General features: G+C 44.4%; 1 protein-coding gene across 10 annotated transcripts in view; it reads left to right on the plus strand.

Annotated features, from left to right (window-relative positions):
• The window catches only part of PPP1R12B (protein phosphatase 1 regulatory subunit 12B), a 1,230,188-nt gene that overhangs the window by 305,536 nt on the left and 912,501 nt on the right, over positions 1-12,151 (plus strand). For all 10 annotated transcript variants that reach the window (XM_069633610.1, XM_069633604.1, XM_069633603.1 and 7 more), the window contains exon 8: positions 11,671-11,807. In XM_069633610.1, the coding sequence (XP_069489711.1) occupies positions 11,671-11,807 (137 nt within the window). The remainder of the gene's footprint in view (positions 1-11,670; positions 11,808-12,151) is intronic.

The following is a 12,151-nucleotide window of genomic DNA, read 5'->3' on the forward strand; positions in this document are numbered from 1 at the left end:
GACTGGTAAACTACCACAATAGTGAGGGAGATGTTCGCATCACGTTTTATTTTGACAACCAGACTTTCACAACTCTCAAGGGATGGATGATAATTCACATGAATATCAAGACTCTTCCTGGCAATGATAGCCACCCCACCACCTCTGCAATCAGAGCGATCTGCTCTGAAGATGCAGTAGTCTGGTGGGGATTGCAAGGGTCGTGGTTGTTGGGAATCTGTCCGTTAGCCACAATTCAGTGATTGCCATTATGTCACAGGAGGATAAGGCAAGGTGATCATATACATTTCCACCCCATGTTTTAATAAAGAGCGGGTGTTGAGCAGGGAGAACTGCATTTTGGTTTCTTGCCGCCGGGGGCGGTTTTCTCCAATACTATTGATGACCTAGTGTCAGCCAAGGTCTACAAAATATGAAGTGGTCAGAAGACTGGCAGTCCTTAAGTGGGGTAACACAGGGATACCTAGTAGCACCCTTGTTAGGGAGAATTTTCGTTTCTGTGCTAAATTCCTCACCTCAGCTCTATTGCTGGACTTGGGACTTTTTAATTTTAACTTCTGAGCGAGTGGGACCTTATGCTCACTCTCATGAGTTTTTCCCTGATTTGGATTTTGTTTTCACTGTTTTTGGAGCCTCTCAAACTCCATAGGCATCTGCTTTTTGTATAGTGACACACAGCCCCATCAGTGCAGTGTCACTGAAAAGTCCTTTGGATTTCCCTTAAGGTTTAAATACCTTTTCTTGGGTGAACTACCATTCCCAAGAATAGTAAGGTGAAATTGATCTTACTTATCCTTCTACTTTGTAGGTCCAGCACACACCATTTTATGTGCAGTGCTGGGAGGGGGTGGGGAGGGTCATAGCCCCTTATCCTACTTTCTCATGTAACATTTTTTGTTACCCTCACTACTTTAAATGGCTGAGTGTTTTAATTTTGCTACCAGTGTTTTTTTTTTTTTTACCACCACAGGCTGAACCTTCAGCTACAGTACAGCACCCATGGGTGTCCATTTTGTCAGAATTGCCCTGTCTTTTTTAACCATTTTCTGTTTGTGAGGTCTTTCTTGGCTTTTACTCTGTGCGTTGAAACAGGTTTGAGCCCTTTGTATGTTTTGCCTTTGGCGGGCTTCAACCCTGGAGCCTGTCCCTGGCTCCAGTGTGTCTGGAAGGACAGGAGGTGAGGGAGGGTCCCAAAACTTCCCTGTCCTTTGTCTCGAAGTGTGTCTGATCGGAACCATTCCTGTCCGGGAAGGGCAGCAACCATGCTGTGATTGACAGCCTAGGCTGTGCATGAATGGGAAAACTTGCTTAAAAGGCGAGTGTTTTGAGACTAGAGGCAGTCGACCACTGGAAGAAACATCCAAAGCGGAAATCGTGAAGAGAAGCCCGCTGCAACCTCCTGGACCTTGAAGTACCAGTGAAGCCCTGCTGCTGTGCTGACCTCCTTTTTCGAATCCAGAGAAGCTTCGGAAGGGACGACTTATTCCATTGAGTTAGTGAGACCAATTAACCCCAAGACGAACTCCACTTTGGTGCAATCCCTGACTTGCTGTGCCTCTCCGTTGCTGCAGAAGCCCAATGCCAGGGGTCAAGTGTCCATGAACCAAGTGCAATGTCTGCCACAGAACAAATCCGGCCAAAAGCTCCAGAGCCTCCTAAGGATACTCAAGAAGCAGGAAATCCAGATCCAGAGTACCCTCGCCACGGTGCAGGACCAAGGGAGCAAGGAATGTCCAACCAGAGAGATTCAATCTGCATCAGTGCTGTTTGCGAAGTGCTGAAACCACAAAGTGCCGCTGAAACTAAAAGCTTGTAGCTGCTGACGACCTCGAGTACTGCCGCAGGAGCTCTCCAGACGTCCTCCCTCTTGTCTCCACGACTGAGGCTCATGAACCTGTGTCTGCTTGGCTGTAGCAAGACTGAATCCAGATGGACCAATTTTTCTTCTAACCAAAGGTACTGTTTGGACTTGGAGGTACTTGGCTTCTTGCCATAAGTTGTGCTGTCTCACTTGAGATTTGCACTTGCTTAACTTTCTGAGTTGATTTCAACTCCCCTTTGCACAGACCTAACTGCGTGTGTCTTCAGTGATTTCCTTTGAACTATCTAACTTTGTGAAAGACTTTATCCAAGAAGTGCATCAGAACTATAGACTTTGTTCAAATGACTAACTGTTCTGGCTTCCTAAAGGCACCTTTCGCAATCCATGGACTTTGGCATTGCTTGTCTCTCCCTAGGTTGTAGCTTGTTGAATACTTTTAATGCTGAGGAAGGCTTACCTAGATTTCATTGAAGGATTCAGTTGTCCTACAATTATAAGACTGTTCTAACCTTTTTATTTTCCTTAACCCTTCCTTCCTGAAACTCAGAATCTGAAAAGTGCATTGGTGTGATATATTAAGGCAATACTATCCTTGTTATTGAAGTCATTTCAGGGTGTAGGAGAAATGTATTAGCATCGCAAAGACTATTCACCAGGTTTATTTTATTTAGAAACATATTCCAAAGTTTGCATGAACAGTTACAAACAATTGCCTTTTTAAAGAATGCTTAACTAAAACTTGTATTTAAATAACTAATTATTTATAACTGTAACCTTGAGTGTAAGTGTTACTTGGTTACTTGTATTGATTTCCATCAGTACAGCTCTACAGCTCACATTTACCCCTCTTGAGATAGGCCTGGCTGCTCAGTCACACTACAAACATGTGCAGGACAGACCTATACGAAAAGGTGGGTTGTATCCCATTTTACATTGTATATTGAGACCAGCACACCCCACCTAATGTGGAGTGCTGAGGGGGTTACACTGTATCCCCTTTCTAACTGCTCCTGTAACATTTGTTAGTGACAGCCATACCTGAATGGCTTGTGGCAGTGGATGTTTGAACCGGTTATTTTTATCCACAGGCTGACTTCACAGCCCCGGTAATACAGAGAAGGGTCACCGCTGACCCAAAATGGTGGATGTATTCTCTTTTCACCATTTCTTGTGTGATTGCCCTTTTTTGGTCCTTCTGCTGTCCTGGGTGGGGGGGGTGGGGATGTCCTTCTTTGACCTTTGTCTTCGGCAGGAGTCCTTTGGTAAGCCCACCATGGCTCCAGAGTGTCTGTGAAGACAGGAAACGGAGGAGTCTGAAACTATACAGTCCTTTGTCTTCTGACATGCCTGCCTCGAACCATTTCCAACTGGTAGACTGGCTGTCCTCAAAGGTTGAATGCAGCAGGAGTGCTGATTGGCTGGGTTCTTGGATCCTGAAGCTGGAGATAGTCGACCACTGGAACAAAAGAACCGAATATGAAGACTACCAGAGAAGCCTGCAGCACCTTTGACTAACCGGTAAGTCTGCAGAAGGAATTGCGGCTGTCCTGACCCAGTTTTCGAATTGAACTGGAAGCTCTGAAGACTACTTCCTACCATGGACTGGTGTGCATAATCGGCCCTAGGATTGCCTGCAAATTGAGCCATCCCACAATGTGCTGCCTCCTTCCTATACTGCAAACCTCCAATACCCTGGGACCTGTCACCATCCTGCTGTGCATAGTCTCCCGTAGAGCAAATCTTCCTGAAACTTTAGTGGACTACTGCTGGACATCGAGAGGCAAGGATCCCCTCGTCAAAGGTCCCTCAACAGAGTGCAGGACCGAGAAAACAAGGTGAATCAACCGGACACAAACCTTTCTTCACTGGTGTCTGCAAAAAATGCGCCAAATCCAGAGATCCTCGTTTGATCACAAAGCATCCTTTGCTGGGAGCCCCCTCTCGACTGCTGCTCTGAAATCCCATCCAGAGACCCTCCTTCGTCACCACAACCAAGGAACAGGAGACTGTGTCTAAAGCTGCTACATTGTGAAGGCATCCTGCTTCATCACTCCTAATGTACTTTGGGACTCAAGCGAATACTTGCCTAAAGTCATTCTGTGGCTCCTATGTTGCAGAGGTGGTAATTTGTGCGTTTGGGAGTTCACCTATACATGTTTGACAGGCCCAATGCTGGAATGCATTCAGGGAGTCTTCTAGATGTCCCTTAACACTTTTACCCAGCAGAACTGTTAATTAACTGCTACAGAAGATTTCCACAGAAACTCTTAACTTTTCTACAGCCAATGCCTGCCTTTTTGACCTAGTTTCTGACCCTGAAATGGACTCAAAACTAGATAGGGGAAGTACTCCTAAAGCCTAGGCTCTATGAAAAGATTGCTAACTTGTGTTGGTTTCTATCATAAGGATCTGAAACAGTGTTACAAAGCTCTTGCTTACCTCAATTGTCTGCTAGTCTAAAATGTAACAATCAAGTAGTCTACTATAACTGTGTTTTTCCTGAACCAGAAGAAGTTCAAAGTTTACTACAAAATTATTACTTTCATTTAAATTGTTTCCACTATTCTAAAAAGTAACTACAGGCAATGTAAAGTGTGTAGCTGCTTGTGTTGGCCTTGTACCTGTGTTATTGCTGAAACTGAATACCTTAGTTTACTATAACAGTGGTTTTACTTAAATTGAGTGTTACAGTCTTATACTAGAAGTTGGTGCGCTGTATTTCCAAGTAGTGAGTCTTGCACATTCCCATGGGTCTACTTTAGAAAAGAAACTCTCTTACAGACACTCCCCTAGTGGATTTCTTGTACTATTAAAGCTGCACATACCACTTCACAGTGAAGTTCAGTTTGGATACTTGACACCCTTTAAACCTTTCTTTTTGTAAATTTGTGGTGACAATTAATGGACAGGATGATTTGGTGTTAGTGAATTAGTTTTTACTGTATTTTTGAGTTTTTACTTGAGCACTTTTGCATGTTGCGCATAATGTTTTTTAATAGTACCATATACTCTAAAATAGCTGTGCCGTTAGATTTTTGCCTGCCATTTTGGCTATTTTGTGCCTTGTTTTCCTACTTGTTCTTCTGTGAATTGCCATATTTGGAAACCCCCTTTCCTGGGGGCGAGCTTCTGCTTGGAACTATCTGGTCCAAGTCCACATCGAGCAACAATGTGTCTGTTGCTAGACATAGTATTTGACCAGTGGCCGTCCATGATTGCACATCCCCTGCCAGCTTGAATATTGCATATTCATACCATTGGTTCAGGTGGCGACTCTAGTCCAAATCCTGGATAATATGACTCCTCCTACAGTCATTTCATTGTTGGAACAAAGGCGCCTATGAAGAAGTGTAGCCCGCTGAAGACCCATGGACAACCATTGCAGCAGACCAGCCTAGAATCCAGTCCAGGTGAATCACTTGTCAAAGAAGGCCTCATTGGTGCTTCGACCACTGTACTGGTTGCGAACAGCTAGTCTCGACCCCTGCTCAATGATCCGTGCCTGCTGACCCTCCTGCAGTGTTGCTGGACACCCAGTGGAATCACCAGCTCTCTTGGGTGACCTTGCTGCATTCACCTTTCAAAGTGTGTCCTTTGAACTTGGATGATCAACTTTTGCTACAAGTCACAAGCGCCTGTATGTTTTTCAACCTTCCAGCCCATCAGAAGCTGTGCCAGGCTTGCTCCTTCATCGCCATTCGAAGATCGCCTGCTGCCAAAAAACCTGTATGGCGTTGACGGGATCCGTATGGCCAGTGTGGACTAGATGACAAAATGGAGAGAATAAATAGTGGACGAAATAGATGAAATGAATGGGGCAGAAAGGAATGGGCGGAATTCAATTGAATTTGCCCCACATGTTGTATCACTGTGCACCCCCGACCCCCTGTTCCCAATGCTGTTGCTATATAGCTGGTACCTGTATCGCCCCCCTGTCTCGAAGTGTTGGTCTGTCGCTGCGTTCCATCACATCACTACTTCTCTACTATACACCATCACTCATCTAGTACACAGCTATACCCCTTATTAATTTGGCCTACCTGCCCACATATGAATACGACCACCTCAACACCCTAATAAAACGCATCTAGCCGAGCTCATTCCAGCATAGTTGCTCACATATGCGTCCTTCAGGCCTAACGCAGCCAGAGCCCAGTCTGGATGTGTACCCACCAGACTGCACACATCCATCTGACATCTCCAGCACCACACCTAAACGCTAAGGCGCAGCTACCAATCGGCAACTACACCAGCTGCACACTTATCTGATGCACCTTACAACACTATCTCTCTACTGACTAGAACTATGGTTCCCGAGGGCCTTCAACCTACCAGCGCTTTGAGGTCATACCAATGATATATAGAGCGCAATATAAATGCCAAATAACATAACATAACTTTCACTTGCTTATGATTTAACTGTTTCACAGGGTTTCTACATTCAGAGTTTATTGCTAATCTTTGAGATTTATGAATGCCCTAAAGTACTTTGTTCTTTCTCACCTTTGATAAGTTTGCTCCATGCTTTCTACTTGATGTATCTAGTGAATCTTCACAAGACCTTTCCACTGTCCCGAGTTACAGGAGCCATTCCGACAGCCTACCTTCAGGCTTCAGCCTACAGCGTAGGGAGAGTTCCGGAAACCATTTCTAAAACCCTTAGAGATTGCCTCCATCAATATTCTGCGTTAATAGTAATATTATGTCTTGCTGTCTTCCTTCACTTATATAGAGAACACTCCATTTAAGTTTTGCCAGTCTTGTAAACGAAAGTTTCCCTGGAAGGATTTATTGAATTTATTTAATTCATTTATAACACGTTTGATTCCAACGAGGGGTTTGTAAGCGTGGGATTGGGGTTCGACCTTGTGTTGCGCCGTGTTGCCTTGCTCCCAAGATCAACGCGTTGCCCCTGAGCTATCCTTCCTCAATGCCCACAGTGTGAAACTCTTGTCTCCCTCGTGACCTCCAAGAAACTAGATGCAATGTGTGAAAGCTCTTTTGGCTGAAAACACTCATGGGCCGAAGGTCGAAGCTCAAGGCAGCCTATTTGTGGGGTAGATTTTACTTCTCAAATGAAATTCTCCACACTTTGTGAGACCCCCCCAGCATGTTTTCTTGACTATCGTTTTTTGTACTGATTTTCCTGAGTGAGGGTGAACCTGTTTCCAGGTATAGGAAAACAAAGTGAGTACAATCTTCCAGTCTAAAACCATCCTGATGTAATGGAGACATCTGCCCCGACTCTCATTAAAGAGTGTGCTGGAATGCTTAGCTCTTTCATCACCAGTTTCATCAATGTATCTTTCTCCTCAAGTGCAGTGCCCACCTCACAGAAGAAAGCTTGGGTCCTCCCATCTTAAAAAAAGAAACCTTGCTTGATCCAGCCATGCCATACAACTACCGTTCCATCACAACAGTCCCATTCCTACTTAAGAACTTAGACAGAGCTGCATATCTTCAAATCTAGCACTACCTAGAGTCCATCCAGTTACTTGGACTATGCCAGTCGGTTTTCGGAGCAGGTCATGGGACCTAATTGGCCCTGTTATGTCTAAGAAATGTTATTGGACACTGAGACGAAGGCAAGCCTACCCCCCTCCTCCTCCTCCTCCTCCTCCTCCTCCTCCTATTAGATCTCAATGCTGCCTTCGACCTGGTTGACCACCATATTTTCTGCCAGCACCTGACCTTAGCAGCCAACTTTTTGGACAAAGCCACATCCTGGGTAGCCTCATTGGCTGATAAAAGAATACAAGTCTTCTCAGAAATCGCCTGCGGCCACCTCCCCATACCCCCGATCGCCTGCACAGTAACCAAAGGCTCCTGCGTTTCCCCTACACACCAACTTATTTATTAAACCCTTATTGGACGACCTGGACCCCATCAGCACCTCCTACACTAATTATGCCGCCAATATGCAAATTCTACTACCCTTCACTGGCAGCCACTTTGACAACTCCCATCACCTCAACTTGATCTACGCTGTTATCCAGACCTGGATGTGACCAATGGCCTTTGTCTAAACGTGAAGACTGAAATATTAATGGTTGGGCCACCTTCAGTCCCAAGAAACCTCCCCCGCCAAATATTTATTTTATTTTTTGCATTTGTATAACGCACAGGCAGCCCCAAGGCATTGCGGCGCTGTTACTTGTAGTTGAACTTAGTTAGACTACAATACAGGAATCAGTAGAAATACAGGCATGCATATAGGCAGGATAGTATATTACAGTATGCATTCAGGTATTTGGGGTTGAGTAGTTGAGGAATGTATAGCAGATGAGTGATGCAGTTATGTGAAGAGTAGAGTTTTGGCAGTTTTTCTAAAGGCTAGGTGTGAGCATATGCTAACTTCAACATAGACTATCTCCAGATATTAGTGTCCACCTTGGTAACGACCCTAGGAATTTACACACATTACACTCTCTAGTTGCATTGATGAGCTTCGTTGTGTAGGCAGCAGATGTTTCGATATTGTTAACCTGAGTCGGGAGAATGCACGAGTGAGAAAAAAGGTTTATTTTATTAAGGGCACAAAAACCTCCGTTGCTGCACTTCTATGAAAGTCTTTCCATGAAGCACTTTCCCTCCACAACTGAGAGCACAACTATCGTACTAGGCCTTCAGAAAAGAGTTGTAAACTTGGCTCTTCAACTAGTGCCATAGACACTTAACGATCTGCTACATTGTCTATCCCTTCCCTCCTGACTACTATGTAAGAGTATCTTGTGACAGCGCCTTGATGCCTCCGGGTTTTGTGCCCTTAATAAAATAAACCTTTTTTCTCACTCGTGCATTCTCCCGACTCAGGTTAACAATATCGAAACATCTGCTGCCTACACAACGAAGCTCATCAATGCAACTAGACCATTCTTGGCACTGCCGACTGCCTCACCATTGCACGAGCTATAGTGGGAGCCAGACTGGATTATTGTAATGCCCTCTGTGCTGGCACTTCCTCGCACAACATTCGCAAATTACAAGTGATGCAGAACGCCATTTGGGCGGCTGTCCACGCCCCTAAAAGAGGGCACAAAAAAAGCAAGAATGAATCCCCACTGGCTCCGAATAAAGGAAAGGATTATCTTAAAAATTTTTTAGATCACATACCGATGGGACTCAGCCCCACTGTACCTTGCCCAAAGATTTATTAAAGCCCAGTCTTCTAAGCCCATCAGAAGAGCTTATCGACAGACTTGTCTTGCCTAAAACCAAGCGAGCCAGAAGTGGAGGAGCAAGCTTCCCCCTCCGTTGCTGCACTTCTATGAAAGTCTTTCCATGAAGCACTTTCCCTCCACAACTGAGAGCACAACTATCGTATTAGGCCTTCAGAAAAGAGTTGTAAGCTTGGCTCTTCAACTAGTGCCATAGACACTTAACGATCTGCTACATTGTCTATCCCTTCCCTCCTGACTACTATGTAAGAGTATCTTGTGACAGCGCCTTGATGCCTCCGGGTTTTGTGCCCTTAATAAAATAAACCTTTTTTCTCACTCGTGCATTCTTTTACTATTGGGAACCCTCGTTATAAATCTTTTGGATACTTTTTAGTGGAGTTATGCTTCCCCCATGTTTTCTGGCATGTACAATTTATTATTGCAGCACTTCCGGTGCAGTGTTGCTGAGGAGCTTCTTGAGCTTCCCTTTTTATTTTACCTCTGTTAACACATGTTACCAGGGCAAGGGGACACTTTTTGTCCGACCTGTATTTTATTTTGGGAAATCAGCACACCTCACCGTAAGTGGAGTGCTGAGAGGAAACATTCTATTTTTCTCACTTTTCCAGTAACTTTTAGTTGCTGTTCCAAGTTCATCGGACAGGCTGATGGCAGTGTACCTTTGTGCACAACTTTTTGTGGACTCTTGTCACAGGCTACCTTCGAAGCTGCAGTAAGACACCAGGGACACCATTTGCCTAAAGGGAAGCCCTGAAGCGGACCACTTCCTCTCTTGGACTGGTAGTCCTAATCAGTCCCAAAACAAACTGTCTTTCGTGCCTCCGTTTGAATACCTCTGGACTAACCTATGGGAATTCTGTTATTGAACTAGATGTAGACGAAGATGTTAGGGGAGTTTTCCGAAAGTCTTACTGGAGGTAAGCCTTCGTAGAACTATCCCAATGTTATTTGGATCCCCAACGCTTAGTATCGGTCTGTACTCCTCATGGAACCTTGGTAGAGTGGCAGGAGCAGTCGGTTGTATCAGGAGGAAGATGAACTGAACCCAGTTAGTCAAGCACTTCAAAGAAACACTTACAAGAGGTTTTAAAATACTTAGCACATTGAGCCAAACACAAGATTGCTTGCAGATGCATTTCAAAGGCCACTGCTTAGTTTGTAGTTGCTCACTGTTACAACTGTGCCAGCATTTGGCACTAATGACCGTTCTACCATCAGTACTACGGCACACTTGCATAAAACGGAAGAAATACGGTACTTTTTACTTAGCAAAATCATTTGGGTCATACTGCCCCTAGCCAGCGACCATCCTCTTCCTAAGCCCCTCTTCTAGCAGTCATCTTCAGATTTTTACTGCATGTTCAAGGAGTACTCGAGTTTTGCTCCGTGAGCTACTTCTGCAGTGTTTTTGTTTTTCAACTAAACAAGTTTCTATTTTTGTCAGAGCCTGTGTGCTCTTCTCTCCATCTGCTGACAGCGGGTACCAGTTTGTCAGTGAATTTCAGTGCCCCTCAAGGGCAAGGATCGTTGAAGTTTATTGCCATTTTCCAGAAGGCCATCGGGCCTACTCAGCACCTCCAGCCATGACAGAGGAGAGGAGAGGAGAGGAGAGACTGAAGGACTACGGAAGGTATTTGTGGATAACAAACACCTTCATTGCCTCTACTGTCTTCACCCACACCACAAAGGAGTGCAAGATCGGTCTTGGCTTCACCAAGAAAACGAACGATAGACACAGTAGACTGGCGCCGTGGCTAAAATACAAGACCTCTCCCCCGTGCCCCTAGCAGGGTCATGTCTCACCCATGTCGGCTGGTCCGAGGATGGGGCTTCTAAGTCCTTGGAGGGAGCCCCATCCGCGGGGGCCCAAGACCAGGCCAAGCACCACAAGTCTGGTTTCATGCGTATCCCATGCACCAGAAGGTTAACTGTTCATGGTTAAGTGCGTTTTTCCTTCCCGTTTGCATTAGCAATGACACACAAATGCATTAGTCACATAAACAATGACATTTTATTTTCAAATGCGGAGTCCACGGTCTGACAATAATGGGTGACTTGGAACTAAATGCACTCTACCTCTGTGAAATAAAGAATTCCAGTTCTTTTTCCTGTAATCTTTACAGCTTTTTGGGGAAAGTTGCTAGATTTTTCCTTTGGCACCATAAATCTCCTCTGACCAATATCTGTTTGTTTTTTCTATATTCTTTTTTTCCAAGATTGGTTTTATTCAAGCTTTTTAGAATAACATTTTTATTTTAAATATTTGCCTAATGCAATTGACAAAATGCACTGTTTTAACTATTGCTTAAATGTTTGTGAATGGTTTCCATTAGTTTAAGGGGTTCAGATGTCAGATCCTCTGTAGTCTTCAATCTCTAAAACCGAGCATTTGGCGAAGGCTGCTATGACTGCTTTCTATGTTGGATCCTAAGGCCAATAGGCACTGCTGTACTGGCAATTGAAAGTTTTCTTTTTGGTGGCAGGGACATTTTCCTTTCAATTGGTACAATGATATTCATTGGTTTGCCAGAAGCAGCATGTACGATTTCTTGGTGTGCTCTGTTGTATCTACTCTGCAACTTTATCTTGACCCCATGGTTAGAACCAGCTAGTACAGCGTTAATGCATGTAAAGAGACCTCAAACTTTTTTTTCTTTTCTCGTTTAGCAAAGAGAAGCTGCTCTACGAGGGTGACAAAGAGACATCAAAATTCCATGAGCAAGATGATGAGAAAGAGGAGTCCAGCTGTACCAGCTCAGAAGAGGAGGAGGAAGCTTCGGAGTCTGAGGCTGAAAAGGAGTCGGGTAATAGTATTGGCAGGACTGGTTTAATTTACACAGGGTACTCCTACTAGGTAGATTCTATTTTCAGGAGGTGCTTTTACCGGAAATTAACCCGGTTCAAAGCTTGGATCTTCTGTATTAGTTAATTTACAATCTTGTATATAGATTGTGCTCTTCTAATGCATGAAGAATATGGTTTTACTCCCTACCTACTACCCAAGTTTTTGGTTTTCGCAAATATTATGTTCCTGCACATCTTGCTATCCACTTTTGGATGCAAATGTTTGTTTTATATATTTACTAATTATTTTTCGGACTTGCTTCCCTTTTCTGCATCTGTGCCTCCCTTTTTGCCCCCCAACATT

Source organism: Ambystoma mexicanum, chromosome 13 (assembly GCF_040938575.1).
Source record: "Ambystoma mexicanum isolate Mex_15411 chromosome 13, UKY_AmexF1_1, whole genome shotgun sequence".
Classification (NCBI taxonomy): domain Eukaryota; kingdom Metazoa; phylum Chordata; class Amphibia; order Caudata; family Ambystomatidae; genus Ambystoma; species Ambystoma mexicanum.